Source organism: Schizosaccharomyces pombe (assembly GCF_000002945.2).
Source record: "Schizosaccharomyces pombe strain 972h- genome assembly, chromosome: I".
Taxonomy (NCBI): domain Eukaryota; kingdom Fungi; phylum Ascomycota; class Schizosaccharomycetes; order Schizosaccharomycetales; family Schizosaccharomycetaceae; genus Schizosaccharomyces; species Schizosaccharomyces pombe.
In genome coordinates, this window is record NC_003424.3 from 2,802,498 (window position 1) to 2,830,306 (window position 27,809).

A 27,809-nucleotide genomic window follows, 5' to 3' on the forward strand; every position below is an offset into this window, starting at 1 on the left:
TTACAAAAAGTCACCGAAATACATAATTTATATACGGGCTTTGGCAAACAAATGCGATATTTAGGACAGTGCTGGTCGGATGAAAGCGCCTATCAATTCAAATTTTCTTCGTGCTTGATAAGGAAATGTTGCAGATAAGAATAATGAAAAAGAAGAAAAAAAAAGAATAAACAAAAGCAAAATGTTCAACAAATTTGAAAAAAATTTAGTTCAACTGTAAATCAAAAACACGTTAATTTTACATTTAAAAATGTAAAATATAATGCGGCCAGAGAGGTTCGAACTCTCGCGTTTTACAACAGCAGGGATCAAGGCAGAAGCCTCTTAAATCTGCCCCCTTAGACCACTCGGGCATAGCCGCTTAATTGTACAAACTAATTAAATAGAGGTATATATCTATAAAAATAGTTGCGTGTACTGTAAATTGTCTGGGTTTATTAGAGTATATGTACACAACCTGACTAAAATCGTATAAATTAGTTAAAAAAAATGCATTGGATTTTTTATACCTTGAGAGCCATGCCAACTCCAAAGGTCAATATTTGGTTTAATGATTTTTTTTTCCTTCCCTTTTCTTTATTTAACACACTAAATGTCGGGTAACTGCGAGTTAATAACGAACATGATCAGTTTAATTCAATTTTCATTCTTTTCTATTTCCATATAGAATTGTGGCTGTAACCGCGAAGCATTTCATACGGAAAGTCGCCTTTATTTACATAAGCAACATCTTTGTTGTGTGGCTATAGGAGTTAAAGCAAAAAAGGCGAATTACTAAAGCACAATGAAATGGCAAATCTTTAGTAATAAGTATATTATTTCGTGCCGATGTTCCATAAACTTGGTTAAAATAATTTGGAAACATGATTCTAGCTGTAATTCAATTTTTTTAAATTCATAACAATTTTTAATTTACTGAATGATAAACTTTCCTTCTGTTTTGATTTACTCGTTGACTTGTAAATTGATAATTAAACCATAAAATACCTAATAATTCATAATAAAAAAATTTAAAAAAATAAATTGATGTTTTTCAAATGACCTGTCTTTGCTAAATACTTCAAAACAAACAAACAGAAAAATCCACGTACGACACATTTATTTCTGGTTTAAACGCGGACGTTACGATCAAATTCTTACCGCATTTCTCCCATTCACGGAAACGACCGAACGTCTTACCGGAGGAAGTAAATTTTGTTTCAAAACTAATACCATTTTTTTAAAAAATTGCAATCTGCTGATACACTCAGTTTTATCGCCATCATTCTCGTTCCATTTTATGTTTACTTCATTCCCATCAATTTCTGCCTATAATCACGTTGTTAAATTTCCTTAAAATAGATAACGCAAAACGATTGGATACGCTGCATGCTTGCTATTCTTCTTCGTGTTTCTTTGCCAGCCTTGCGGCCACACCTTTTACCTCCAACACAACACTTGTTCTTTTGCATTTCTACCCTGGGACGTTAGGCAGTAGCCTTTAACTGTATACATTCTTTCATTCTCTTGTTTCCATTGAGTACAAGACAAATTTCTATCGCGTGAAGCATCTCTTGGGACGAGGAATTTCGTTATAAACAAGAGAATTTGGAATATTTATTTGGTTTTTATTTATAGTAAGGAGGTAAGCACTTTGAACGCTCGTGTAGATACGTGTTATTTTCCTTGGTCTTCTTTTAGGAAGGATCTTGTTATCTTTCGATTTCCTGTTCTTCGATCTCTTGTTTGAGTTAATTATTGTTTTTTCTCTATTATTTTTGCAAGGGAGGAGTAATTAATCAGCAAGTAGGAGATTAAAAATTTATATTATTTTGTTTCTATTCGATAAAATTAATTTTTCTTCTACTTTTTTTTATTTTTTTTTTCAAATTTCTAACTTGATTGCTGAAGTCCTTTATACATATACAATCGCATAAGGTTGAGGTAATTATCCTTTTCTTTTTACTTAAGACATTTGTTCAATACGTTGCCAACCATCAATTTACATTTTTTGCTTTTTGATTTGTAAATATGGAGGGCATCCTGGCATTCGATCGCGAATTAGACGTTGCCCTTTTGGATCGTGTTGTCCAAACCTTTTACCAAGGTGTCGGTGCAGAGCAACAACAGGCTCAACAAGTCCTGACCCAATTTCAGGCACATCCAGATGCATGGTCGCAGGCTTACTCCATCTTGGAAAAATCAGAATATCCCCAAACTAAATATATCGCTCTTTCCGTCCTTGACAAGCTTATCACCACTCGTTGGAAAATGCTTCCCAAGGAGCAGCGATTGGGAATTCGCAATTATATTGTTGCTGTTATGATAAAGAACTCGTCAGACGAAACTGTCCTGCAACAACAAAAAACTTTTCTTAATAAATTGGACCTCACTCTCGTTCAGATTCTTAAACAAGAATGGCCTCATAATTGGCCCAACTTCATCCCGGAAATTGTCCAAGCCAGTAAAACAAACCTTTCACTTTGTGAAAATAACATGATAGTCCTTCGTCTTCTGAGTGAAGAAATTTTTGATTACTCAGCTGAGCAAATGACTCAGCTCAAAACCAAAAATTTAAAAAACCAAATGTGTGGCGAATTCGCCGAGATTTTTCAACTATGCTCACAAATTCTCGAACGTGCGCAAAAACCTAGCCTAATCAAGGCTACCTTGGGAACACTTCTCCGATTTTTGAATTGGATACCCCTTGGCTATATATTTGAAACAAACATTGTTGAGTTAATTACAAATCGATTCCTAAATGTTCCTGATTTTAGAAACGTTACCATTGAATGTCTTACCGAAATAGCTAGTCTTACTTCTCAACCTCAGTACAACGATAAATTTGTTACAATGTTTAACCTTGTGATGACCTCTGTTAATTCTATGCTTCCTTTACAAACTGATTTTCGTGAGGCTTATGAAGAAAGTAGCACAAACGAGCAAGACTTTATCCAAAATTTGGCTCTCTTCCTTTGCGCTTTCTTTAGCTCTCATCTTCGACCATTAGAAAATCCTGAAAATCAAGAAGTCCTTCTTAATGCTCATTCCTACCTTCTTAATATCTCGCGAATTAACGAGCGAGAAATTTTCAAGATCTGCCTGGAATATTGGTCAAAATTAGTAGCTCAGCTTTATGAAGAAATGCAGCAAATCCCCATGTCTGAAATGAATCCATTACTTAATCTTTCTAGTCCTACATCTCTCATTTCTTCTAATCCTAATATGTTAGCCAATCTTCCTTTAAGGAAACATATCTATAAAGATATACTTTCAACTCTTCGATTGGTTATGATTGAAAACATGGTCAAGCCCGAAGAAGTCCTCATCGTCGAAAATGACGAAGGTGAAATTGTTCGTGAATTTGTTAAAGAGACGGATACAATTACCCTTTATAAATCTATGCGTGAGGTTCTTGTGTACCTCACTCACTTGGACGTGGTTGATACTGAAATCGTTATGACTGAAAAACTTGCACGTATTGTTGTTGGTACAGAATGGTCTTGGCAAAATTTGAATACTCTTTGTTGGGCAATCGGCTCAATATCCGGTGCTATGAATGAAGAAATGGAAAAGCGCTTTCTTGTTAACGTGATTAAAGATTTATTGGGCCTTTGTGAAATGAAACGTGGCAAAGATAATAAGGCTGTTGTTGCCTCTAACATTATGTACGTTGTAGGTCAATATCCTCGCTTTTTAAAAGCTCATTGGAAATTTCTCAAGACCGTCGTCAATAAGCTATTTGAGTTTATGCACGAATATCATGAAGGTGTTCAGGATATGGCTTGTGATACATTCATTAAGATTGCTCAAAAATGTCGTCGCCATTTTGTTGCTCAACAACTGGGAGAAACGGAGCCGTTTATCAACGAAATTATTCGTAACTTGGCCAAGACGACTGAAGATTTAACTCCTCAACAGACTCATACTTTTTATGAGGCGTGCGGTTATATGATTTCTGCTCAACCTCAAAAACATCTTCAAGAACGTCTCATTTTTGACCTTATGGCGTTACCCAATCAGGCCTGGGAAAATATTGTCGCTCAGGCTGCACAAAACGCTCAAGTTTTAGGGGACCCTCAGACCGTTAAAATATTAGCAAATGTTCTAAAGACAAACGTTGCTGCATGTACTTCTATTGGTTCCGGTTTCTATCCTCAAATTGCTAAAAATTATGTAGATATGCTTGGTCTTTACAAGGCTGTTAGCGGTTTAATATCAGAAGTGGTTGCTGCCCAAGGAAATATTGCTACCAAAACTCCCCACGTCAGGGGATTACGAACTATCAAAAAAGAAATTTTGAAATTAGTAGATGCTTATATAAGTCGAGCGGAAGATTTGGAGTTGGTCGGAAATACTCTCATTCCTGCGCTTTTCGAAGCAGTGTTGCTTGATTATTTACAAAATGTTCCTGACGCTCGTGATGCCGAAGTTCTTAATTTGATAACCACCATTGTCAATCAACTTAGCGAACTCCTTACTGATAAGATTCCTCTTGTTCTTGATGCTGTTTTTGGATGCACCCTTGAAATGATTAGTAAAGATTTTTCGGAATACCCCGAACATCGTGCAGCATTTTTTCAACTTTTACGCGCCATTAACTTGAATTGTTTCCCCGCTTTGCTCAACATCCCGGCACCACAATTCAAACTAGTGATCAATAGTATTGTATGGTCCTTTAAGCATGTTAGTCGCGACATTCAAGAAACCGGACTTAACATCTTACTTGAACTTATTAATAACATGGCGAGTATGGGACCTGATGTTTCAAATGCATTTTTCCAAACTTATTATATTAGCTTACTACAAGATATATTGTATGTTTTGACTGACTCTGATCACAAATCTGGCTTTAAGCTTCAAAGCTTAATTTTGGCTCGGCTTTTCTATCTGGTTGAATCAAACCAGATTACTGTACCTCTCTACGATCCTTCTCAATTCCCCCAGGAAATGAACAATCAATTATTTTTAAGACAGTATATCATGAATCTACTAGTCACAGCTTTCCCCCATCTTCAACCTATCCAAATCCAAGAATTTGTACAGACAGTGCTAGCTCTTAATCAGGACAGCATCAAATTTAAACTTGCTTTACGTGACTTTTTAATTCAATTGAAAGAATTCGGCGGGGATAACGCTGAACTTTACTTGGAGGAGAAAGAACAAGAGTTGGCTGCTCAACAAAAAGCCCAACTGGAGAAAGCTATGACTGTTCCTGGTATGATCAAACCTGTCGATATGCCTACTATGGAGGAGGAAGAACTATGATATTCTTCAGCAAAAACGTATTTAAGCTTAGAACTTTAAAATATGAAAGGAATTATATATTTGGTATCTTTTACTATTGACTTAATTGTGGATGTTATTTATCCCTGTTACTTGAGAAGTTTACTTAATTCCTTTTTTTTCTTTTTTTTTTTTTTGAAAAGCAAGAAGGGTTTTTGACATGACATGGCCCGTAATTCAACGTGTTAGATAGCAAAATGATGGCGCCAGTTGTTATTGATTGCAATTCAAACTATATAAAAAAGTAATAAAAAAGCATAAAGTCTTTAGAGATTCAACTTTCCGTGCAGTGTTGTAAATTAGAAAATTAAAGCATTGTAAGGATTTGGGTTGCCTCATTTTTTATACTGTTTATAAATTGAACGAGCAGCTATACTTGAATAACACTATGAAGTCTCGTGTAAGAGATCTCAATGCGACGTTGAAGTCCTTTTTATTGAATGCTGGCGTTATGCAACCTTGCTAAAGGAAACACCAACGTATTTTCACATAACTACGTTTTTGCTTCTAGAAAATGTATTATTACCTTTAATAAATTATGTAGCTACTACTATTCCGTTAGAGAATACGGTAAGAAAGAAAAACGAAAACATTAAACATAAATCAAACTTACAACTACAAATATGACTATTCGTGTAGTAATTTGGAATAAAAAAAATTCCAAATTACAAAACATCACCTAACTAAAACCTTTTTGAGAATTCCGTAATTTACCATGTGAACTTTCGTCTCTTCTGACTTTGTCTAATAAACAGACAATCAGACCCAAAACCTGAATACTAAAATTCAACTTCTTCACGCAAATTAGAGGAGATGTAGTTCAATGCTAAGGTACTCGACATTCCCCAAATACCCACTCGCCATCCACGATACAAACCTTCTATTCCAAATTTACCCGGATCTTCTTCGCTTAAAAGACACCATATGGTACCGACGATACCAGTGTATTTGCCTACGGGAACGATAGTTTGGGGTGGAAGGTTGCATTCATACTGGGCTTGTGCTCTTCGAAGTACCATTTCTAAAGGGCATTTGAGAAGAAATTGAACGGCTGAAGTGCCCAAGCCAACCATTGCATCAAGTGTAGGAGATGAGCCCAAAAAGTTGCGGAATGTTAGTGGAAGCACACTCGAAACAAATGGTGGTAAGCTGACATAACAAACTGTGGGTAAAATTAACGATGAAGGGCAGTAAAAAGGCAATGCTTTCAAGCATTGTCTGATAGTAAGAGGTTTAAATTTTTTATGCGAATTGCCAGAAGTTTCAGAAGCTGAAGACAAATAGGAAGATGAGGAAATGGGGAAAAGAATTATTTTTGTTCTGGCAATATCAAGGGGAGATAGAATAAGAGCAGAGATCGCAGAAGTAATGGATTTGATGAAAAGGGAAAGAAGAGGCCGAACAGAATCTATAGGTGAAATAATGTTTGGATCTGCTATTGCGAGAGCTCCAGATAATGTTGCCGAAAGCCAGGACTGTAGGCCGGAATAAAGTAAGTTATGCAAAAAGCTGATTGTATGACCTTTCCATAAACCCCTAGCTCCTTCTTTCTCCCATAGCTCACTAATGATACTTTTAATCGAAAATCTTTTCGAATGAATTGTATAGCTTCTCTCGATGAGATTCGAAGGATCAGTTACATAGCCAGACGCATCGACGCAAAGTTTCTCAGCTAGCTGTTCTGTTACTGCCTTTTCTGTGGTAGGTGTTTCAAAGTAAGCATAGATTTCGTGTTCATCATCACTGAGACCTTCCTGTTCTGTGCCATCGGGAATATCCTCATCATAAGGCTCCTTTGTTTGTTTCCCATCACGCTCAATTTTAGTTCGTTTTGGTAAATATTCTTCTACTTGACAGACAGTTTTTGCTACTTCCAATGGCTGTACAAAAAACGTCGTTAAATATTTGGTCACTAGAATACTTCTGAGTGTCTCAAAAATCTCACTCTTGCTTATGGTCGGTTGCGTCTCAAACGTTGGTTCTGGAGTTATCGAAAAAGTAGGCTCAACATTGTTAACCACGACATATGGTCTGTATGGATTCATGCTGTATGCTTGCTCTTTTCCAAAATGAGTTCTCCAAACTCGTTTACGAATGATTCAATATATAGATTTAACTGCAAATAATTTCAAAAATTGCTTAGCTTTGGATAAAAAATTAATAAAAGAAGTCGTTAACCTTCATCAATCCTTTGAATTCTGGTAAATTAACAAACTTTTTGGTACCAAAGTGTGATGGCTTATAGTAAGGTATCACCAACTTGAAGGTATGATACGCACAGAAAGCAATGGACCCAAAAGTTACTATACACCAAATTCTGCAAAATATTATTACGACAATCACTAGACATTATTAAAAAATCTACTAAATTATCTTAATGAAAATTGGTAACAACTCAAGAACAAACAGTTAAGTTTGCTGTGCGCCTGCTTTGAAAATGAAAATCAATAACTGGACGTACAATCCAATAATAAATGTTTTATACTTACATTTCAATTCAAATTGTCAAACACAAAAATGCAAATCTTATATCTCCACAATGACTAAAAGCAAGAATTTAAAACTAAAACACTTCAAAAACGACCATACAAAGTCGGTTCAATACATGCACAAATAGTTGTTGAAAGCACATACATAAGTATATATATCTATATTTATATAATGATCATCCTTCAAATGCCATTCAACTCATTCTGATCCACTGAAACAACAAACCAAAGTTTACGCGAGCAATTAATACATGATAGACGATAATAATATGTACATTAAGGTAAATGCCTATCAAACTCACAAGTAAAAGAATATGAGAAAACTTTGTAGAAAGTTAGGAAAAAAGGAACACGTAGAAAAAGGAGCGTTCCATCGAGCTTGAAATATCCGTCCAAACTTTACTAACTTTTGTTCAAGTAGATTGGGGTTGTTTTAGAAACAAGAAATTATTACTTTGAACTAGACGCAAACCACACGAACTAGACAAAAGATGTTAAAAAGAATGGAAATATTTGGCAGAAAGGAAAAGAACTCGAAACGCGACGCATCCCTAATTATCGAATGGTAAATAGAAAGAGAGAACGCAGAAACTTGAAGATGTCGAAATGTCACCCAATATACACAAAAGAAAAGGGAAATGAAGAACGAAGGCACATAAAGAAGCAAACGACTATTTTAACCCGCTTTCTATTTTTCTTTAAAAGGATGTCTTAAATACTATTAAGACCATAGACATACGGGTAACAAATCGATGCTTGCAATAACTAAATTAAGATAAAAAGCACCCCATAAACCAATTGCAATTTATGTCTCAGGAATTAGAGAAATATTAAACAGAAGCAGACATACGCTGAAACCCATGCATTCCCACCGTTTCAAGCAAAGAAATAAATCCGCCATCTAAATTTTTAAAGAAAAAAAACTGAAAGTAAAAAAGAAAGAAGAAATGACGACCCTAGAAGAGCCGTGCATAAGAGTAAAATAAAAAAAACCAAAAGCAAGGAACTTTTAGATGGCTGGAAAAAATGATATTTTCCAATTTCAATCCCAAAGTATCGTCTTTTGAGTTTTTTTCCTTGTGAAAAAGATGACGACGGTACCATGAAATTGGACTACGCTTAAGAAAGTTTGAAAATACAAAAGAAAGCTAAACAAGGGTCTGCACGCCGTACACATTCCTCTCCATTAGAGTTTCCTTGAGCGAGCAGAAAAGGGAGAAGCATTAGTAGCAGTGGTAGCGGCTAAAGCTTCAGAGCCAGCAGCGGCAGCAACAGAGGTGTTATCTGCCTTACCGGCGGCTTTCCTTTGATTTTTTTTGGCACCGCGCTTGATGTAGGTATTAATGTAAAAACCAATGAAGAGGAATAAATAGGACGAAAGAACACCGCAACCAAAGAAGGCGGCAAAGAGAGAACCAGAACAATCACCGACATGGGGAAGCCAAGGGAAGTAACGGAAAGCAATGTGGGAGTAGGTACCAAAGTAGCAGAGGATGAGATCAAGGACGAACTGAATGATTTGAACACGGGTAACCCATTGCTTCCACCAAACTCTACGGCCGCAAGCAGCAAGGAAGTAGTAACTGTACATGATAACATGAACGTACAAGTTCAAGCCAATAACACCCCACTGGACGGAGGTGCGACCGAGAAGTTGAGTAAAGCACAAGAGAGCCGTAATACCATGGTGGTAGCAATGGAGAAAGGCAAGGGGTTTCTTCTTCAAAAACAAGAACACCGTATCCATCAACTCCAAGTACTTGGTCAAGTAATTGAGGTAGTACAAGGTAACCAATCTCTGCGTAAAATGACGAGAATCGCAAACGCAGTAGAAGAGACCGTTACGCATGTAGTTGCGAAAAACCTCTTCTACCAACAAAGCAAGCAAAGCTCCACTGATGATAGTCAAAATGAAGTTGTGAAGTTGAAAAAGACGACGTTGTTTCAAAGGTTTGCGATTTGTCATGATCGCTCGACCACTCAAAATGATAACATAGTAAGCGGTAATGGATACAATTACGCTCGACCACTGAGACATGGGAGTTTTACCCGGGATGTACTCAAATTCAGAGGGATTCCATCCTATAGTTTTGATGCTCAGTTGCTCAAACAAATGCCTATTCCAAAGTTAGTTTTAATGCATAATTACGCTTTGCTTACCATAGGTCCACTCCAAATGGATGGTCAATGCTGGGTCGGTGAATTTTCAACATGTGTGCTCCGGTTAGATCCATTCTCCGCTGAGAAGACAAGGAAATCAACACATGTACACAATAAATATTTGAGTTTGAATTTTAAAATATTTTTTAAAATATTCTAAAAATTATAATTTCTAAATTTTAAATCCCATATGTGTATAATTTGACATAACCAGCCCTTCCCGGCATCTTGCCATCCTCTTTTTTTTTTTTTTTTACTAGTCCGTTCCGATGGAACTGAAGAAAGGCAGGTCACAAAAAAAAACTAATCACTGCAAGTAAACAAACAAGTTACATTCTACTCAATCGTCAAACAAACGTATTGACCCATGGATGCCCAAAGCACATCCAAAATGTGAAATCTTGGAGCCCTCTGAACTCCTAACTTTTACAAAAAGCTCTTCTTATTCTTCTTATTTTTTCGCACGACTATGTGCGATCGTGCAAAGCATCTGCTGTACGATACGTGTGTGCGCAATTATTTTGATCGATTATAGACTACTAGTTTTCACGATTGGTCCTCATCATAAGATCAATGGCGAAAGGTGGATTCTCAATTTTCCACCTTCCGTGAAAGTATGTCTTTAAAAAATTCATTTATTAACATTTGCAAAACAAATACCTGCAACTGCCTCAGTTCTTCATACTTTGTTTTCCATTCCGTTTTCCGGTTCAACAAATTTACGTTACCTATACTGGCCCAACCAAGTGACATTGTTATTTTTTTATTTTTTTTACCAATTAAATTGAACCAATTTTACCACAAAAAGCACATGCTACTCAGATAAGTAACGCATTCCCAAAAGTAAACAAAAGACGGAAAAGAGATGGGTTGGGCATTTACAAGGGTAGCTGAACTGATGCTTTAGTAAAAGTGTTTATTGAAGAATGGAAATTTTAAAAGTCAGTTTTTCAAGATTCCCATAAATTTTGGTAGATATTAGAAAATCTTACTAGTGAGTGAGATTGATGGTGACATAAACATTCAAAAGCCAAGCAATTTTAGAAAAAAGAAGTAATATGAAAAAGAGATAAGTTAATAAAAAAAATGCATATGAATATTAAAAATTTCGTACGTTATCCACACTCTTAATAAAAAAGGTTAGATTGTCCAACAATTTTTTTGTAGCAGTCAATTACAAGTGAAAAGAAAAGTATTCACTTCACCAATCACCGATGGCTTCAAAAATTGATTGAGTAGCCCTTCGACATCTCTCATTGAACTTTTTTTCGGATTATGTTTTCCTTCCATTTGGTACTCCTAGAGTATTAGTGGAGCTAGAATGCTTAATCCTTCGAATAGACCTGCCTATAGAAAGTACATCTAAAACTCCAACATGAGTTTCAATTCACTTGAATTTGTATCTCTGACATAACTATTTAAATGAATATCTATCAGCAAAATGTCTTCCGCTAAATATAAAACAGATGAGAATTTTCATTCTACAGCATAGTAAAAGTCATATTTCTCTAATTAATGAAACAGCTGTCTTGTATAAACACTCCAGTTTAATTGAGCTTGCTTGAAAATTCCATGTCGAACTAATACTCTACATAACAAGTAAATACTTTAAAACTAAGAAAATCATTTCATAGCAGTAGACCTTTAGAAGCTACAATAACATGGAATGCCCTTAGTCTGTGAGCCGTAAATCTTCATTTAAACACGGCTCTCAATAATCGATCTGTACAGATTACTCACAACCAAGTGCAAAACATATTTATATAAAATTACAGTCATTAGGTTTTCTTCATCCTACTTCTAATATAACTGAATAGCTTTTTTCTTGAATACATAGTCTATACTAGAAAACTGTTTGCTTCTTGATATATTACAAACCTTAGCGTACTACTACTTCCATCTACTCTCCACTCCCCTTCACTTTTATTTAGCAAGAAGCAATTCTAATTCATTATAATGAAAGCAGTTCAACGTATTTTTCAAACTGGCCGCTTTTCTGTCGCCGCAGGACCCTCGGTTCGTTTTCAAGCTGGGTTTTTAGCTGCAAACAGACAAGTTCGTTTTTCTAGTAACCACGGGGTTTCCTTGGAAGAAATAAACACAAAGTATGTAAAAAAACGACGATAAGGGAATAGGTAATTGTTCGGCATGTTGCAATGCCTGAAAAGTAACTCCATTCAGCACTTTTATTATCAAATGCGGAAATAGGAATGCTGGGAACTGCAAAGAATAAAATGAACACGAAAGCAGTCTGTTTTATCATTGACTTTTGAGTACCCAATACTGAAAGTGGTTTGAATATTTTCATTTTAGCATCTCTAGAATGATAGTAAATGAGCGTTCATAGCTATTTATTTGTCTGCTATTTTTTGTTCTTTTCTCAGTTTTCACGTTTTTAGTTTTTACACAAGAAAAATTGACCATTTTTCCTTCTTTGGAAGCTTATTCTTACTTCTGCTCTGCTCTGCTTTTCCTTTATTTAAAATTTCTTGTTTTACTGTTTACTAACTACGTAGGTATAACGATTTCTTTTCAAATGTTCAGGATCAATTTGAGCTCCAAAGAGGCCTAAATAATTGTTTTGCCTACGATATCGTGCCTTCTTCTGATGTTATTGAACAAGCTTTACGTGCTGCTCGTCGTGTTAACGATTTCCCTACCGCCGTAAGGATTTTCGAAGGTATTAAAGTGAAACTACCAACCAAAGAACAGTACCAAGCGTATGTTAAGGAGCTTAAGCCTGTTTGCAATGAATTAGGTATTGTATTGAAGGAGGATCTTTTTAAGTAAGTCCGATTAAGTTTCTTGATCTGTCTCCTCTTCTTTTGAAATTTGTAGCTCTTTACCACAACTCTCCTTTTCTTGGTGCTTAACTATGATTTGCGTTTTTCAAAGGACTTTAAAAAAACTGATTTACTGATTTTGATTATCATCACTTTTTTTCTGTCCGCACGCAATGATGTTTCTTTAGGATTAAGAAATTATCAAATAAAAATGCCAATACCATTTCTCATACAAACAGAATTGCTATAGTAATCTTATCTCTTTTTCTTTTTTAAGTCTAGTATAGCAGTGAATCTGTAACGATATACATCTTCATTTTGTTCACGTAGAAAATAGCTTGCAGTTAATACATGTTTACTTAAAATGTTAAAAAAAAAATTGTAAGCAGACTATCTCCTTTTAACAAAAGATTTAAGGGTGTAGTTGAAGTTCGTTTCAGCAAGGGCAATATGTATTAGTCCTTTCACCAAACACCACAGAGGTTGTTCAATAATATATTTTACAGCATTACATTCGTTTCTTCACGCGTAAAATATTTATTGCAGTTACATGTAATTTAAGAACATATTTATATCATTTTTGCAACTCATTCTGTAAAGGTTTTGAAGAGCTTTTCTAATTTTTGTTTTATTTTTTCGAAGAGCAGCGAAATTTGCTTCATCCTTTATTTTATACCATATCATCTTTTTTATCTCGCTTTTTTATTTTTTTTTAACTCATTCCCCTTAGTCTTTTTCATCACAATAATGGCTGCAGCAACAGGTTGGGAACGGAGTGCTGTATATTATACCCCAGTTCTCCCAGGAGAGCAAGAATTAGATTCCAATGTTAGTCATGAGAAGAATTTCATACAGTTTATTGAAGAATTTGTGATTGACAATGACTTTATCTATCGTACTCAACTAAGAGACAATCTCGTGGTAAAACAATACATGTTGAACATAGATCTTAGGCACCTGATCAGTTATAACGAAGATCTAGCTCATTTGCTTCTGAGTCAGCCGACAGATATTCTACCTCTGTTTGAGTCTGCTGTCACTACAGTTGCTAAACGCCTACTTTATAGAAGTCAAGAAAATGCTTCTACGAATATCCCCACTTGCCAGGTAACTCTACGTTACGATGCTAACATCCTTCCAATCCGTAACCTGACAGCTTCTCATATCTCAAAACTGGTTAGAGTGCCTGGTATCATCATCGGTGCTTCAACACTTTCCTGCCGTGCAACTGCTTTGCACTTAGTATGCAGAAATTGTAGGGCTACCAGGATTTTACAGATTTCTGGTGGATTTTCAGGTGTTCAGCTTCCTAGAGTTTGTGAAGCTCCTGTTCTCGATGGTGAAAAAAAAGACTGCCCGATGGATCCTTTCATTATTGATCATTCAAAATCGACTTTTATCGATCAGCAGGTGCTTAAACTACAGGAAGCTCCTGATATGGTTCCTGTCGGTGAGTTGCCTCGTCATATATTATTGAATGCTGATCGCTATTTAACTAACCAAATTACTCCGGGAACCCGCTGCGTTATTACTGGCATTTTTTCTATTTTTCAAAATAAGTCTGTTAAAGCTAGTGGTGCCGTGGCCATTCGGAACCCTTATATCAGAGTCGTGGGTATTCAAATGGATTCAAATGATGGCTCTAAATCTACTCCTTTATTTAGTGAAGAGGAAGAAGAGGAGTTCCTTGAAATTTCTCGTACTCCGAATTTGTACGATATTATATCCAACAGCATATCTCCCGCTATTTATGGTAATGTAGACATCAAGAAAGCTATTGCATGCCTACTTTTTTCAGGTTCTAAAAAAATTCTCCCCGATGGTATGCGCCTTCGTGGTGACATTAATGTTTTACTTCTTGGTGATCCTGGTACTGCGAAATCTCAATTTTTGAAATTCGTTGAGCGACTGGCCCCCATCGCTGTTTATACTTCCGGTAAAGGTTCAAGTGCTGCTGGTTTGACTGCTTCTATTCAAAGAGACTCAGTTACCAGAGAATTTTACCTTGAAGGTGGCGCAATGGTTCTTGCTGATGGTGGCATTGTCTGTATTGATGAATTTGATAAAATGAGGGATGAAGATCGTGTTGCTATTCACGAAGCAATGGAGCAACAAACTATTTCAATAGCTAAAGCCGGTATCACTACTATATTGAATTCTAGGACATCCGTTTTAGCTGCTGCTAATCCAATTTTTGGCCGATACGATGATATGAAGACACCAGGTGAAAACATTGATTTTCAATCTACGATTCTTTCAAGATTCGACATGATATTTATTGTTAAGGATGAACATGATGAAACAAAGGATCGAAATATTGCCCGTCACGTTATTAATCTTCATACCAATTTACAAGAATCTAGTGAGACTTTAGCAATTGGAGAAATTCCTTTTGATAAGTTTCGGCGGTACATAAACTATTGTAGACAGTAAGTATACCAAATTTAATATTAGTTACTAATGGATTTAGCAAATGTGCACCTAATCTTGATGCAGAGGCAGCTGAAAAGCTATCTAGTCAATTTGTCGCAATTCGAAAACGTGTTCATCAGTCAGAGCAGGACAGTAACTCGCGTTCTACCATTCCAATCACTGTTCGTCAATTAGAGGCAATCATACGAATTACTGAATCCCTTGCAAAAATGTCATTATCACCTATTGCTTCTGAAGCTCACGCTACTGAAGCGATTCGACTGTTTTTGACCAGTACACTTGCTGCTGCTACACAAAGTTCGCCTGAAGTTACTGAGGAAGTAAAAAAAATTGAAGCCAGCTTAAGAAAAAGGTTACCTATAGGGTTTCAGGCGAGTTACCGTATGCTTATACGAGAATACGTAAATGGGGTATGTTTATTGATTAAATCTAAGTCTAACATAATTTTAGCATGGATATTCACAACACGCGTTAGAAATGGCTTTACAAATTCTTTCGTCGAAGGAAACAATTCAACTCAGAAATGGCGGACAAACGGTGTATCGATCAGGAGTATGAAATTTAGCGAGCGTACTATTTATTAGATGATATAATTTACAAATATAATACATGATCGTGATAAGAAATATCAGTCTCGAGAAACTGCAATACTGCCACGTGCGTTGTCTATGGAAAATCCGTGACGACGTTGATAATCTTCTTCTTCTTTCAGATTATTTTTTTCAGAAGGAAGAAGGATGGCTCGATCAACAGCCCTGGGTAAACCTCTATGTCTACCGCGCAGTTCAAGTGCTATAATAACTAGTTTACTTATAGTAGTAAATCTTGCTGAAAGTGAACAATTTGAGGAGCTTAATCCAGTACTAAGTCCCACCGTACCGTAAGCAGAGACTACTTCAAAAAGGACAGTAAAAATACTGAAATCGGTATCTAGAGGATTGGAGATTTTACCTCCTTCACAAATGCATATGATGAATAGCCCTAGAAAAATATACCATAAATCGTAACTTAATTGTTCAGTAAGGTGATCTTTTAAGAAAGATTTCCCCTCATCATCTTCAGTTCTGTAAACACCCAAAGATCGCTCCTCATAAACATTGGTATTTCTCATGTTGATAGCAACTGGATAAACAGAAATATACATCATAACCATGTAACTGACCAGTACTGCTGGGTGAAGTTCACTAATTGATACACTCGTGAATCCTGCGGTTCTTGTACAAACTGATTGAAATATTGCATTTACAACCCTAATACCTTTAGGAAGGCTAGCGACTGCTTTACTTCCAGTATCTAAGACCATGAACAATACCAGATCAATGACATTAAGCAGCAGCAAAACAAAAAACAAGACCCAGGTTGCTCCAGATGGAAACAATAAAGTGAAACATCGTCGAGGATGATCAAGGAGAAATGCCATAGCTTCTTTCTTCTCAAAACTAAAAGGGTATAGCTTATACGTTGTCCAAATGAATGTTCTAAAAAAACAAGGGAATCCCGTGTTACCTGCGATAATGAATAAAGATGAAATCAACAAAAGAAAAATGTTTCGATTCATTGGCACAAAAGACGATGGTATTAAAGAAAACCCCAAATCATTAAATGAAGAAGCAGACGAGAATAACGCCCACCACCCACGACGTAAGTCATAAGAATCTATTACCTCTCGCGATCCCACTGCCGTATAAGCAAAAACAATGAAGGTCACAAAGGCAGCAATATTAAAAATGATAAAATAAAGGGTAACCATGGAGCAGACGCATTTCAAAGCTCTATATTCAATTCCACCCAGCTCGTCCCGCTGTTCTTTAGACAAAGCAACGAAAGCAGAATTACGATCGACAGTAGGATTATACGACAAATAGGGAAGTGACATAGTAGTGTGTCTTGATGAAATAGAAGGCTCACGTTTTTTAGCAAAGGCAGAAGAAAGGACTCGTTCAAGAGTCAAGTTTCGTCGGTTAGAAGTGAATGACTTTGTCCAACGTATTGGACGATGAAGTCCTCGCGAAAATCTGGAACGTAAAGATTTTTTATAAAAACGACTTTTTTTTCTAAGTTTAAGATTACGTTCACGCTCTATGGTGGGCTTATTAAGTCCGGTGAAAGCAATATGCATGTCAACTGTCGATGGTTCAGTGTCTTTAGATAGGGAGGAAGAAGACAGAGACGACCTTACTATTCCGTCTATTGTATTGGCAGGCCTTAAACCACCTTCTGGGAAAAGATTGTCGTCCCCAGTGAGAGTAAATGAATCCCTCGATACAACCAAATTAGTATCAGAATAACTATAAGCCATAGGGAGAGATTCCTGAACTAAGGCGCCTTCAGATAAAGTTTCACGGGTGTCGTCAGCCTCTAAAGGATTAACGGAGGAAATAAAAGAGCTTTGTCTACGAAGTCGGGGATGAAGGTCATCCATTTCATACATTTGCATCGAGGCTGAATGCGAACTACCAAAATCGTAATTTTTATTTTCAATGGAAGGTTCATAGTCATGAAAAGTCATGTTGTGACTTTCCAAATCCATGTCTAGCGTATCAGACTTTTTTGGGAGATACTTTCCAAAATACTCGTCTTTAGATATATCTGCCTTGGGAGAAGGGGGGTTGTCAGGAAAGTACGGATTGTTCGTACTGTCATGCGTGTCAAATCTCGAGAAGTTTTTTAGAGACGTTGGACTCCTTAGTGAATGTAGGTATGGTAACATTACACGAATTTTTCTACCACGAACACCCTGTTCTTCGTCATCCTCGCTTTTTTTCATTAAGCTTTTACGGAGCTTTCTCTGAAATTTTCGAGTACGATTTTGACGAACAACGTCTTTAAATTTTCGTCGAAACCAATACAGCCGGATGAAGGAAATACTTCCGTGCATCCATATAGGAACCGTAATAGCAGTAAATCCATACAGGATAAACTGCTGCCAGATAGATAAAGAATTTAAGTCAACACTGTTAAGGCCTGTTTGGGTAGTTGCGCTGCTAGCTAAGAATAAAGCATCGATATACTTGATTTTCGTGGTGGTCCCTCCGGTAAAAAGTAGGATAGAGGCAATGATAGTTAAGGATATAATGTAAATATAATGAATTGCCAAGAATCCAAAAGTTGGTATCACCCACTTGAACCATCTTTGAATGTAATTTAGGACCATTTATTTTAGTCAATACTTCCAGCCAAACCCACCAACAACAGAACAAGAAACAGAGAAATTGGTTTGAAGTTAACGGAAATCCTTAACTATGGACAAGATAAGAAGCAATTAGTTTTGAAATCTACGGGTAAAAGCGATACTGATGAGGAAACCACTAAATTTCTAAAAGGGAATTATGACAAATGACAAACGACATTTTTACCCAATCTTTGACGATTCCTTTCAACAATACTTGAGGATTCCTCTCTTATAATACAACGTAAAATCGCGTCTTCTTTCCCGTAGAAGGTAGTTTCTAAGCGGTTCAAAGTTTCAGCCTATACTTCGACCATGTTGTACGCTTTGGGCAGTGAAGTGAGATTGTTGACGATCTTTAACATAAATCGTTGTTGTTCCGTAAAAAATGTTAACAAGATTTAGAGTGTTCAAGTACTTTTTACAGGTACCGTATTTAAATTAAGGAAAGTCCAAAAGTTCGCATAACAACGCATAATATGAATTGATGTAGCCTAACAAAATGCACTATCTATGAATTTTACGAACTAGCAAAATTTCTAGCTTTGAACAGTTTATCTTCCGTAAACATTTGAAAACCAGGCGAAAAGCAGGCATTTTAAAGCTTTTCGCTCCTTGCTTGCATAATTTCTTTTCAAGCGTTTCGTTCTTCTTGCACAGCCTTTGCTAAACGGATTTTCAGTAGAAAAATGACAGAAGTTTCAAAGGCAGCAGCTTTTGATCGAACTCAGTTCGAGGAGTTAATGAAGAAGAGATTCTTCTTCTCTCCTTCTTTTCAAATCTATGGTGGAATTAGTGGATTGTATGATTATGGCCCACCAGGTAGTGCACTTCAATCTAATCTGGTTGATATTTGGCGAAAGCACTTTGTTATCGAAGAAAGCATGCTGGAGGTTGATTGCTCCATGCTTACTCCTCATGAAGTTTTGAAGACTAGTGGGCATGTTGATAAGTTTGCAGATTGGATGTGTAAGGACCCTGCTACCGGTGAAATCTTTCGTGCCGACCACTTGGTTGAAGAGGTTTTGGAAGCCCGTTTGAAGGGTGACAAGGAAGCTCGTGGGCAGAATTCCAATGACCAGCCTGAAGAATCTGATGACAAGAAGAAGCGTAAGAAGAAGGTAAAGGAAATTCGTGCGACTCGTCTGGATGACAAGACTGTTGAGGAATACGAGTTTATTCTTGCCCAAATTGACAACTATGATGGAGATCAATTAGGTGAGCTCATGAAGAAGTATGACATTCGTAACCCTGCAACCAACGGTGAGCTTGAAACCCCTCGTCAGTTCAACTTAATGTTTGAAACTCAAATTGGTCCCAGTGGTGGTCTGAAAGGTTACCTCCGACCTGAAACTGCCCAAGGACAATTTTTAAACTTTAGCCGTTTATTGGAGTTTAATAACGGCAAAGTTCCCTTTGCCAGTGCTATGGTTGGTAAAGCCTTCCGTAATGAGATTTCTCCTCGGAGTGGCCTGCTTCGTGTTCGTGAGTTTTTGATGGCCGAAGTCGAACACTTTGTCGATCCTAAAAACAAAGAGCATGATAGATTTGACGAGGTTTCTCATATGCCCCTTCGTTTGTTGCCCCGTGGTGTCCAATTAGAAGGAAAGACTGACATTTTGGAAATGCCCATAGGTGATGCTGTCAAGAAAGGAATTGTTGATAACACTACATTAGGTTATTTTATGGCCCGTATCAGCTTATTCTTGGAGAAAATTGGTATTGATATGAACCGTGTTCGTTTTAGGCAACATATGAGCAATGAAATGGCTCATTATGCTTGCGATTGCTGGGATGCCGAAATTCAATGCTCTTACGGCTGGATCGAGTGTGTAGGTTGCGCTGATCGTAGTGCCTATGATCTTAGCGTTCACAGTAAAGCTACCAAGACTCCTTTAGTAGTTCAAGAGGCTCTTCCTGAACCTGTTGTTGTTGAACAATTCGAGGTTGAAGTTAATCGCAAAAAATTTGGTCCACGTTTCAAACGTGATGCCAAGGCTGTTGAGGAAGCTATGATTTCGTGGCCGGAATCGGAAAAAGTTGAAAAAAGTGCTCAACTTGTTGCTGAAGGTAAAATTATTGTTAATGTTAATGGTGTTGAGCATACAGTAGAATCTGATCTCGTCACAATTGAGAAGAGAAAGCATACTGAACACATTCGTACTTATACTCCTAATGTTATCGAGCCATCCTTTGGATTAGGCAGAATCTTGTATGTACTCATGGAACATGCTTATTGGACTAGACCAGAAGACGTAAACCGTGGTGTTTTGTCCTTCCCTGCTTCTATCGCACCTATTAAGGCCCTCATTGTTCCTTTGAGCCGCAATGCTGAGTTCGCTCCTTTTGTAAAGAAATTGTCTGCCAAACTTCGCAATCTTGGCATTTCTAATAAAATAGACGATTCTAATGCCAATATTGGCCGTCGCTATGCTCGTAACGATGAATTGGGAACTCCCTTCGGGTTGACTGTAGACTTTGAGACTCTTCAAAACGAAACTATTACACTTCGCGAACGTGATTCTACTAAGCAAGTTCGTGGTAGTCAAGATGAAGTTATTGCTGCTCTTGTTTCTATGGTCGAGGGAAAATCATCTTTTGAAGATGCACTAGCTAAGTTTGGAGAGTTTAAGTCTACACAAGAATAGGTTACTTAACTCACTAGTATACTGGAAAGTAAATAACTTACTAATTGTATTATTCTTATGTATTCAATGTCTAGGATTTAGTAGCTGGAGTGAAACGCCAATTATGCATACTTTGTTGGTAATTTCATTTTTTCCTGTCCATGGTATATTTTAAATAAATGCATAAAAATCAAATACATGTATAATTTTAAGTTAAAGGCTTATGTAAAAGCAATTCTTTTGATCTTACTTGGTTTCTTAGTAAATATTTGATATCTTTGCTTACCAATACATCATTACTAGTTCACCACCACTAACTTCGTATATCTTTGTACAAGCGAAATCGAACGTTGGAGTTCCCTTGTTCTAACATTAAGTATTAGACTTCTAAGTGTTAACTTAAAGGTTTACATTTATTTTGGGTAATAGTAGTTTGACGCTGTGAACTAATTTCTTTCTCCAGCATATATATGCGTTAATCGTGTTCTAGCAGTATATTTAAATTGCTTTTGGGGTTTTATTTTAGTAGATTTATTTATCACAATGGAAATTGAGAAGTATACACCGGAGCAAATTGAAGAGCTTGGAAAAGGCGCACGAGACTTTGCATTTGCCCATGGGGTAGTATTCACCGAGCTGTCAGTTTCGAAGGAGGGGAGGAATATTGCTACTCAAATTCCTATTACATTATTTCCCTCGGTCATTCCTCATGGTGCATTTGTCGAGGCTGTCTCTGTACAGAAGGCATACAACAAACTTTACGCTAAAATTGCAAACGACTATGAATTTCTTAGACTTCATTTACAATCGATTACAAAGTATGATGAGTTTATGAACAAACTTTGGAATCTGTATCAAAAGCATCGCGAAGCTGTTGCTCACTTAAAGGAAAATCAATTTCAACCCTTAAGCTTGGGAGTTTTTAGGTCAGATTATATGGTCCATCAAGACGATAGTTTTATTGGTTGTAAACAGGTTGAATTTAATACGATTTCTGTGTCTTTTGGAGGTGTTTCAAAGGCCGTATCCAATTTGCACGCCTACTGTTCCCAATCGGGTTTGTATCGAAAGCCTCTTACTACAAATTATTTAACAGTGAACACGTCTGTCTCTGGAATTTGCACTGGTATATCAAATGCTGTAGATGCCTACCGTGATTACGTTAAAAACATTACAAGCAAAATGAATATTGCTTCTGATAACACGAAACCCATTGTTTTATTTGTTGTGAAGGGCGGAGAACGAAACATTACGGACCAACGCACCCTGGAATATGAGTTGCTTAATCGATTCCATGTGATATCCAAACGTATTGACATTGCTGAACTCAATTCCCTCATACATGATAAATCATCTAACAAACTTTACATGAAAACTAGTTTTACCACTTATGAAGTTGCAGTCGTTTATTATCGAGTCGGTTATGCATTGGATGATTACCCTTCTCAAGAAGCATGGGATATGCGTTTAACTATTGAGAATACGTTGGCTATAAAATGCCCTTCTATTTCAACGCATTTAGCTGGCTCGAAGAAAATTCAACAAGTACTTGCTGAAAGTAATGCATTAGAAAGATTTTTAGAGGGTGACGAATTACAAGCAGTACGTTCTACCTTCGCTGATATGTATCCACTTGATGATACACCTCGAGGAAAGGAAGGTATTAAACTCGCATTCGAAAAACCCGAGGACTTTGTCTTAAAGCCTCAACGAGAGGGTGGTGGAAACAATACGTATGGAAAAGACATTCCTGGTTTACTCAGCAAAATGCCTCAGGAAGAATGGGACTCTTACATTTTAATGCGCTATATAAATGCCGTTCCATCACAAAACTATATTTTGAAGGGAGAAAGACCTGAAAAGTTTGATGTCGTCGACGAAATTGGTATTTTAGGTACGATCGTTTGGAACATCAAGACTGACGAAGTCGTTCAAAATGGACAGTCGGGTTTCATTTGTCGTACCAAACCCAAAAAAACTAATGAAGGTGGTGTTGCAACAGGCTATGCTTCTTTATCTAGTATTGAACTTTCTGAATAAATTTTGTGTATCAGTTACACCAGGTCAAAGGTATTTAATGTGAGACAAACGTGAAGATGTTGATAAAATTTTTGATCTGAAACACGTTGCTACTTCAAGATATCAATAGACATGATAGACAAGATGCGGATTTTTTTTTTAAAATCGATGATATTACTATTATACATTAATTAAACTTTTCGAAAAAGTCATTACCAGTTATGCGATAATAAAAAGAAAGGAACCCAGAAAAGGCAGTAAAAACTCTTAAAAAATCCTTTAAGTGCCTCAAAGAAGATATTAATTATAAAGTATTTTGGGAGAAAAATAAAATCTCCTGTGTTCAAAATAAAAACAAAACAAGTAAGAAGATAGGAAAAAAAACAAAAAACGATTCAAGCATAAATGACCCGAGAATACTCTACCCACCGTAATATTACACCACGAATTTGGTCCCACTGTTTACTGTCAATTTGGAGCCAATTCTCATGAAGTGATCCACAAGAATCACATGTAAAAGGTTGCATCCAAGAAAGATACTCATTTAATTCCTTATGTACTAACCTTTCAACCTTGAAACTCACTTGGCATGGCTTAGAAGTTTTGCCGGGATCCGGGAAAATTTCTAACACCGACCTGGAAAAGGCACAATTTTTAGGGTACTCACGAAGGTGTCGCTGAAGGTCAGAAACTCTGGAAATTTGGATGAGGGTAGAGTCACCTAAAACGACCGAAGGGTTATTTTTCTGCTCAAATCTGTAAACGCAGATATAACCCGGACAATCATAAGAATCCTGGTTACAAAGCTCACTTTGTAAAAGAAGTTTACATCTTTCGGATAGTAGCGGATTAATCCAATCTTCTAATACAACAACTCCACGAGTAGGAATAGTTCCCGGAGAAGCGACTAATGAAAGTCTGGGTGGAAGATGTTTACGATGAACAGGAGGTATATTGGCACGCAAAAATTCAGGGTCAACAGGTTCAGTAACATTTAAGACAAAAGAATCCCCATTATTTAAATCCTTTACAATTGTAGTAACTTCTCTAGGCTCTGACATCTGAGTTTCATAAGTTTGTGGATATACTGTTTCGTAAGTAACTGGACGCCATTTTAACGATCGAGACAACCATCTATAAAATCTCGTTGCCTTACGACTTAAGGACCACCAAATAGACCACAAATCCCGTTTCCAGCAATCCCACTTATCTTGTAAGGAGTTCGAAAAACCGAGGTTTGTAGAGCTCTGATTACCCAATGTCTCAAATTTTGAAGTAGAGGAATATTCATTCACGTCTGCAGCTTCCGATTCTACATTTGGGGAAGGAAAATCTGTAGAGATTGATACTGAATGCAGAGTATTCGGCATTTTCATGAAATCCTAATCAAACAATATCAACATCCTTCAAAGCCTCTAAAGTCTTAAAATGTATGAACAAACTCAATTACTCGTATTTTCAGATATTTTTCAAAAGTTTTAACAATCAGGGAAACGGAAAAAGCAAACTGAGCTTAATGTTGACATTGGGATTCGTTTAAGGAAACGATTCATGTTACGTTATTTTATTTACCGTAAACATTTTTGCCATTCCAAGTGCCACTACTAAGAAGTAGCAATAGTATTGGCACTAAGTAAAAGGGAATTGACGGCAAGAAGGAATGCTCGTGAGGGATTTGTTTTGGAGTGTAGTTCTGTAATTTTTACCAGAAATTGGCGAACCGTTTGCTTGGTAAGGTGAGACTGAGATGCAGATAGAGATATAGGATGGGCAAGTAAATGCATATGGAGGTCGTAGTATAAACAAAGAATCATCAATGCAAGACAAGAGGCGGCTTCTTTAGCATTTCCTTCATCGACAATAAATATAGCATCTCTCTCATAAAATGGAGGATCAAGTGAATTTAATTCTTGCAATATTGAAGGGAAATGCTTGCGAAACACCGGAGCACCTTTTTTTCCTGACGGTATTGGAAAACAAAGTTCATTCTTCACATTCAGGGTGGTATTCGACAAATTCAAAACAAAGTAAGATGTATTTTCTGGAGGGGGATAAAATCCCGTAACATCCCCAACAAATATAGGAGTTGGTAAAAGATGGGTTAACGAAGAATTTGACATGGTAGGTGAGTTTCTAGTTGAAGATAGTAGGAGGCTAATTTTTTGCTCCAATTGCTCCTCTGGGCATGTGAGGATAGATTCAGTATTTTGCCAAAAGACTTCAGGGGTCAGCCCATGCGACCATTCTTCTTCGTCATCTGCTGCTCCTTGAACGTAAAGAAATCCATGTTCTCGGGAGTACCCATTCTGTACTTGAGCACTTGCAGTAACCAGAACAACTGTAAAATATTCTTCAAATTGTGCAGATGTTAAACGACTAGCAGGTGTTACCCATAAAGGACGAATGGGTTTAGTTAGCTTAGCCGCCAACGCATCTAAGTCAATGCCGGACTGCATTAAAGAATCTACAAATCCATCTAGCCTCTGTAAAATAGATGATTTTTCTGTATCAGGTAAAAACGGGGGTAAAAAGGCCAAACGAGCATTAGGAAAGGAATGGGGACGAAGCCGTTCGAAAACACATTTATTGAGCGTAGCAATCCATATCGGAATCGTCTTTGATAGAGCATCGGGCATTCTCTTTCCACGACGAGTAGAATCTACTATAATCAATCCATCACAAGTGGTTATCTCATTTAGCAAATGCAAATTGAGACGACGACAGCTAAAAGACCATTGCCCGGTATGACCATCAGTACTTTTGAAATAAACAGAAATCGGAGCATGTCGTCGGTTGACATACCACGTACCGCATCGTTCATTTACAACAGGTTTAAATGTGGGGTACGAAGCTATAACTGAGTCGACAAACTTGGCATCGTGTGCAATTGACAGCAACCGATTCTTTCTTGAAATTAGTGTTAGCCAAATTTTCCATTCGATGACATACAAATAAAAGAAAAGCAAGGCAAAAAGGAAAAACAAGTAAAAATCAGCAAAAATATATATCAGTACGAAATCCAACAAATGGCGATTAGGCTAAAAATTTTTCATGAAAATTTAATAGCAGCTATCCATCGTTTTTTCTTACAATTTGCATTAATTGCTTGTGCGTTTATAAAGGTAGCAATCATTTTCTAAGTCTTTTGATTCTGCCAGCTTATTTGTATAGCAAATTGAGACTTACGGGTGTCTTGCTTGAACATGAATTTGTTGCACAGCGTCTAAAGGGTCGAATTCGTCCATTCGTTTGGCAGATCACTTCTGTGAGAACTAGAAGTTGAGATATTTGAAGTGGTGGCAGTCACGGCAGAGGGAAGTGTTCGTATAGAATGGTGCTCCGGGCAGTACGGATTGGAATGGAGAGTACTACTTTTCGAATTTGTTTCTTTTGTATGAAAAACGAGACTCAAAAACCCCATATTGCGAAGGCTGGCAACGTATAAATTATGTTGGGTTGCAAAGTCCAGGATGTACAAATCGATCGCCCCAATTCTTTTACGATGAATACTGCCAAATACGAACTCCGAGATATAAATCGTTAAAACAGATAGAATTCCATCTAATAGATTTCCAATTGACCATGGACAGAAGGCTTCTCTCAGTTTCTCGTTTAATGTGTGAATGAATACATCCCAATCCTCAAGATTCACATAAGCTCGAAGAGGTACAGGATAATCGGTTGGAAATTGAGGATATTTATCTCCTGAAACCGAATAATCCCTTTCAATGCGAACAAGCATCGAAAAAACCTACTGAAATGAAGCTTGGTGGATTCCCTAGCTCTAGGTTCAAGTGTACAATATTAGAAGACGGATTAGAGAATATGTATAATGAAACTGGGATTCGGTAGAGCACAAGAAAAAAAATAAATAAACAGGAAAGTTATAAGTTAAACAACGTTAAAAATGACTAAAAAATTATAAAACACTCATGAGTTCATCGATTGATCATATAACCGGAACTAAACAAACAAACGTATTAAATGTCAGAATTGAGTGATTAATTGAGTGAATAGCTGTAAAATGGGCAATGATAACTCATTTTAAAAAATCATTATGATTAATTGAGTGAGTTTCAGATTTGAAACAAAAACCACACAGTTTGTCACTAGGTAATTTGAACGGATTTATAGTGAAAATTAAGATTGATAAAAGGATGTGGTTTTAGTTGTTGAGGAATTGAAAATTAATAAAACGTATTGCTCGTTCAGGAAGAGGATAAAAGCTCTCTACAGGATATATTTCATCTACGATAAAAGTTACTTAGAATGAACTGGAAAAACTACTTGGGAAAATAAATGTAATAAAATATAAAAAATATTCGACTGTATATTATATGAGCATTGACTCATATTACTTTAGTCGTTAGATGAGATAAAACTTTGACAACGAATGCGGGCTTTTTTGAAGTCCTTGCTCAGTCCAAGAAGAGCGTCTTAAATCAAGTTCAATAAACTTTTTTAGCTGCAAGGGAAGTTAGGTTGCTTTAAAGTACTCAGCTATCTAAAACTCATTGTGCTTGCTATTAAGTTAAGCGTTAAAGATCCTATTAGGCTTAATATCGTCTGCGTTCTATACGACTTGAAGCTTACTCGCTTCTAAAAGGAATATTCGTTTAAATAAAAGAAACATGCTAAATATATATCTATAGATTCTTACAACCAACTTTTCTTATCCATTTATGCAAGTTGAATTCATGATTTGAAGAAATTCCAAGAAAGACGATTAAAAAAGAACCCTCCTTTACGAAGATGAAAATTTAGTTTCTCATGATACCCATAACATAACTGTTTAAAGGAAATATGTATCGCATTACACTGTTTTGTTTTTTTTTTCCATAGGTAAACAATAGAAAAAGTGTTA

The 27,809-nt window shown here is 36.7% G+C and overlaps 12 protein-coding genes, 17 long non-coding RNA genes and 1 other non-coding gene across 30 annotated transcripts; 10 read left to right on the forward strand and 20 right to left on the reverse strand.

Moving 5' to 3' along the window:
• Positions 1 to 263: 263 nt before the first annotated feature.
• On the reverse strand, positions 264 to 361 carry SPOM_SPATRNALEU.02. The gene is given in 2 exon segments: positions 264 to 307; positions 324 to 361. It is a non-coding gene; the product is annotated as a tRNA-Leu (tRNA).
• A 179-nt stretch (positions 362 to 540) lies between these two features.
• On the forward strand, positions 541 to 877 carry SPOM_SPNCRNA.3262. The gene has a single exon (NR_192629.1). It is a non-coding gene; the product is annotated as a non-coding RNA (long non-coding RNA).
• Positions 878 to 1,046: 169 nt separating this feature from the next.
• On the reverse strand, positions 1,047 to 1,545 carry SPOM_SPNCRNA.3263. Its single transcript, NR_192630.1, has one exon. It is a non-coding gene; the product is annotated as a non-coding RNA (long non-coding RNA).
• Positions 1,427 to 5,756, forward strand: crm1 (karyopherin/importin beta family nuclear export signal receptor Crm1). Its single transcript, NM_001356079.2, has 2 exons — positions 1,427 to 1,624; positions 1,891 to 5,756. The coding sequence occupies exon 2, from the start codon at positions 2,011 to 2,013 to the stop codon at positions 5,245 to 5,247; it is 3,237 nt and encodes a 1,078-aa protein (NP_001342911.1). The 5' UTR covers positions 1,427 to 1,624; positions 1,891 to 2,010; the 3' UTR covers positions 5,248 to 5,756.
• On the reverse strand, positions 1,936 to 2,235 carry SPOM_SPNCRNA.3264. The gene has a single exon (NR_192631.1). It is a non-coding gene; the product is annotated as a non-coding RNA (long non-coding RNA).
• SPOM_SPNCRNA.3265 lies at positions 2,841 to 3,047 on the reverse strand. The gene has a single exon (NR_192632.1). It is a non-coding gene; the product is annotated as a non-coding RNA (long non-coding RNA).
• Positions 5,757 to 5,831: 75 nt separating the features above from the next.
• Positions 5,832 to 7,511, reverse strand: ugo1 (transport protein Ugo1). The gene has a single exon (NM_001019358.3). It carries the CDS (start codon positions 7,308 to 7,310, stop codon positions 6,045 to 6,047), a length of 1,266 nt encoding a protein of 421 aa, NP_593929.1. The 5' UTR covers positions 7,311 to 7,511; the 3' UTR covers positions 5,832 to 6,044.
• On the forward strand, positions 7,376 to 7,693 carry SPOM_SPNCRNA.3266. The gene has a single exon (NR_192633.1). It is a non-coding gene; the product is annotated as a non-coding RNA (long non-coding RNA).
• A 74-nt stretch (positions 7,694 to 7,767) lies between these two features.
• Positions 7,768 to 9,980, reverse strand: elo2 (putative GNS1/SUR4 family protein). Its single transcript, NM_001019359.3, has 2 exons — positions 9,915 to 9,980; positions 7,768 to 9,871 (listed from the first exon to the last, which is right to left on the reverse strand). The coding sequence occupies exons 1-2, from the start codon at positions 9,965 to 9,967 to the stop codon at positions 8,941 to 8,943; spliced, it is 984 nt and encodes a 327-aa protein (NP_593930.2). The 5' UTR covers positions 9,968 to 9,980; the 3' UTR covers positions 7,768 to 8,940.
• Positions 9,981 to 10,172: 192 nt separating this feature from the next.
• SPOM_SPAC1B2.06 (uncharacterized protein) lies at positions 10,173 to 11,033 on the forward strand. Its single transcript, NM_001356080.2, has one exon. The coding sequence runs from the start codon at positions 10,286 to 10,288 to the stop codon at positions 10,538 to 10,540; it is 255 nt and encodes an 84-aa protein (NP_001343111.1). The 5' UTR covers positions 10,173 to 10,285; the 3' UTR covers positions 10,541 to 11,033.
• Positions 11,034 to 11,446: 413 nt separating this feature from the next.
• Positions 11,447 to 11,720, reverse strand: SPOM_SPNCRNA.3267. The gene has a single exon (NR_192634.1). It is a non-coding gene; the product is annotated as a non-coding RNA (long non-coding RNA).
• A 75-nt stretch (positions 11,721 to 11,795) lies between these two features.
• Positions 11,796 to 12,998, forward strand: cox6 (cytochrome c oxidase subunit VI). The gene is made up of 2 exons (NM_001019360.3): positions 11,796 to 12,019; positions 12,431 to 12,998. The coding sequence occupies exons 1-2, from the start codon at positions 11,871 to 11,873 to the stop codon at positions 12,702 to 12,704; spliced, it is 423 nt and encodes a 140-aa protein (NP_593931.1). The 5' UTR covers positions 11,796 to 11,870; the 3' UTR covers positions 12,705 to 12,998.
• SPOM_SPNCRNA.3268 lies at positions 11,893 to 12,102 on the reverse strand. The gene has a single exon (NR_192635.1). It is a non-coding gene; the product is annotated as a non-coding RNA (long non-coding RNA).
• On the reverse strand, positions 12,256 to 13,184 carry SPOM_SPNCRNA.3269. The gene has a single exon (NR_192636.1). It is a non-coding gene; the product is annotated as a non-coding RNA (long non-coding RNA).
• mcm5 (MCM complex subunit Mcm5) lies at positions 13,164 to 18,197 on the forward strand. The gene is made up of 3 exons (NM_001356081.2): positions 13,164 to 15,126; positions 15,168 to 15,540; positions 15,581 to 18,197. The coding sequence occupies exons 1-3, from the start codon at positions 13,445 to 13,447 to the stop codon at positions 15,686 to 15,688; spliced, it is 2,163 nt and encodes a 720-aa protein (NP_001342928.1). The 5' UTR covers positions 13,164 to 13,444; the 3' UTR covers positions 15,689 to 18,197.
• Positions 13,505 to 14,732, reverse strand: SPOM_SPNCRNA.3270. The gene has a single exon (NR_192637.1). It is a non-coding gene; the product is annotated as a non-coding RNA (long non-coding RNA).
• On the reverse strand, positions 15,525 to 18,574 carry trk1 (plasma membrane potassium ion transmembrane transporter Trk1). Its single transcript, NM_001019362.3, has one exon. It carries the CDS (start codon positions 18,282 to 18,284, stop codon positions 15,759 to 15,761), a length of 2,526 nt encoding a protein of 841 aa, NP_593934.1. The 5' UTR covers positions 18,285 to 18,574; the 3' UTR covers positions 15,525 to 15,758.
• On the forward strand, positions 18,259 to 18,711 carry SPOM_SPNCRNA.3271. Its single transcript, NR_192638.1, has one exon. It is a non-coding gene; the product is annotated as a non-coding RNA (long non-coding RNA).
• Positions 18,712 to 18,862: 151 nt separating this feature from the next.
• On the forward strand, positions 18,863 to 21,122 carry grs1 (glycine--tRNA (Gly) ligase Grs1). The gene has a single exon (NM_001019363.3). It carries the CDS (start codon positions 18,989 to 18,991, stop codon positions 20,945 to 20,947), a length of 1,959 nt encoding a protein of 652 aa, NP_593935.1. The 5' UTR covers positions 18,863 to 18,988; the 3' UTR covers positions 20,948 to 21,122.
• SPOM_SPNCRNA.3272 lies at positions 18,912 to 19,538 on the reverse strand. The gene has a single exon (NR_192639.1). It is a non-coding gene; the product is annotated as a non-coding RNA (long non-coding RNA).
• On the reverse strand, positions 19,968 to 20,417 carry SPOM_SPNCRNA.3273. Its single transcript, NR_192640.1, has one exon. It is a non-coding gene; the product is annotated as a non-coding RNA (long non-coding RNA).
• On the reverse strand, positions 20,597 to 20,888 carry SPOM_SPNCRNA.3274. The gene has a single exon (NR_192641.1). It is a non-coding gene; the product is annotated as a non-coding RNA (long non-coding RNA).
• Positions 21,123 to 21,232: 110 nt separating the features above from the next.
• On the forward strand, positions 21,233 to 25,115 carry gsa1 (glutathione synthetase large and small subunit Gsa1). The gene is made up of 2 exons (NM_001356082.2): positions 21,233 to 24,375; positions 24,435 to 25,115. The coding sequence occupies exon 1, from the start codon at positions 21,470 to 21,472 to the stop codon at positions 22,964 to 22,966; it is 1,497 nt and encodes a 498-aa protein (NP_001342812.1). The 5' UTR covers positions 21,233 to 21,469; the 3' UTR covers positions 22,967 to 24,375; positions 24,435 to 25,115.
• Positions 21,366 to 22,044, reverse strand: SPOM_SPNCRNA.3275. Its single transcript, NR_192642.1, has one exon. It is a non-coding gene; the product is annotated as a non-coding RNA (long non-coding RNA).
• SPOM_SPNCRNA.3276 lies at positions 22,163 to 23,076 on the reverse strand. Its single transcript, NR_192643.1, has one exon. It is a non-coding gene; the product is annotated as a non-coding RNA (long non-coding RNA).
• Positions 23,086 to 24,432, reverse strand: mug113. Its single transcript, NM_001019365.3, has one exon. The coding sequence runs from the start codon at positions 24,319 to 24,321 to the stop codon at positions 23,341 to 23,343; it is 981 nt and encodes a 326-aa protein (NP_593937.1). The 5' UTR covers positions 24,322 to 24,432; the 3' UTR covers positions 23,086 to 23,340.
• rit1 (initiator methionine tRNA 2'-O-ribosyl phosphate transferase) lies at positions 24,550 to 26,190 on the reverse strand (the record flags this gene model as incomplete). Its single annotated transcript, NM_001019366.1, has 2 exons — positions 24,550 to 25,852; positions 26,132 to 26,190. The coding sequence occupies 2 exons, from the start codon at positions 26,188 to 26,190 to the stop codon at positions 24,550 to 24,552; spliced, it is 1,362 nt and encodes a 453-aa protein (NP_593938.1).
• On the forward strand, positions 26,079 to 27,426 carry SPOM_SPNCRNA.3277. Its single transcript, NR_192644.1, has one exon. It is a non-coding gene; the product is annotated as a non-coding RNA (long non-coding RNA).
• Positions 26,169 to 26,687, reverse strand: erf4 (palmitoyltransferase complex subunit Erf4; the record flags this gene model as incomplete). The annotated part of the gene is made up of 1 exon (NM_001019367.1): positions 26,169 to 26,687. The coding sequence occupies one exon, from the start codon at positions 26,685 to 26,687 to the stop codon at positions 26,169 to 26,171; it is 519 nt and encodes a 172-aa protein (NP_593939.1).
• On the reverse strand, positions 27,222 to 27,757 carry SPOM_SPNCRNA.855. The gene has a single exon (NR_151237.1). It is a non-coding gene; the product is annotated as a non-coding RNA (long non-coding RNA).
• Between the last annotated feature and the right edge of the window lie 52 nt (positions 27,758 to 27,809).

Coding starts and splice junctions, on each gene's coding strand:
- crm1 (NM_001356079.2), top strand. CDS start 2,011: ATGGAGGGCATCCTGGCATTCGATCGCGAATTAGACGTTGCCCTTTTG.
- ugo1 (NM_001019358.3), bottom strand. CDS start 7,310: ATGAATCCATACAGACCATATGTCGTGGTTAACAATGTTGAGCCTACT.
- elo2 (NM_001019359.3), bottom strand. CDS start 9,967: ATGTTGAAAATTCACCGACCCAGCATTGACCATCCATTTGGAGTGGAC. Junction 9,872..9,914: donor CCATTTGGAGTGGACCTATG/GTAAGCAAAGCG, acceptor ACTTTGGAATAG/GCATTTGTTTGAGCAACTGA.
- SPOM_SPAC1B2.06 (NM_001356080.2), top strand. CDS start 10,286: ATGCCCAAAGCACATCCAAAATGTGAAATCTTGGAGCCCTCTGAACTC.
- cox6 (NM_001019360.3), top strand. CDS start 11,871: ATGAAAGCAGTTCAACGTATTTTTCAAACTGGCCGCTTTTCTGTCGCC. Junction 12,020..12,430: donor TTGGAAGAAATAAACACAAA/GTATGTAAAAAA, acceptor CTAACTACGTAG/GTATAACGATTTCTTTTCAA.
- mcm5 (NM_001356081.2), top strand. CDS start 13,445: ATGGCTGCAGCAACAGGTTGGGAACGGAGTGCTGTATATTATACCCCA. Junction 15,127..15,167: donor TACATAAACTATTGTAGACA/GTAAGTATACCA, acceptor TAATGGATTTAG/CAAATGTGCACCTAATCTTG. Junction 15,541..15,580: donor TACGAGAATACGTAAATGGG/GTATGTTTATTG, acceptor ACATAATTTTAG/CATGGATATTCACAACACGC.
- trk1 (NM_001019362.3), bottom strand. CDS start 18,284: ATGGTCCTAAATTACATTCAAAGATGGTTCAAGTGGGTGATACCAACT.
- grs1 (NM_001019363.3), top strand. CDS start 18,989: ATGACAGAAGTTTCAAAGGCAGCAGCTTTTGATCGAACTCAGTTCGAG.
- gsa1 (NM_001356082.2), top strand. CDS start 21,470: ATGGAAATTGAGAAGTATACACCGGAGCAAATTGAAGAGCTTGGAAAA.
- mug113 (NM_001019365.3), bottom strand. CDS start 24,321: ATGAAAATGCCGAATACTCTGCATTCAGTATCAATCTCTACAGATTTT.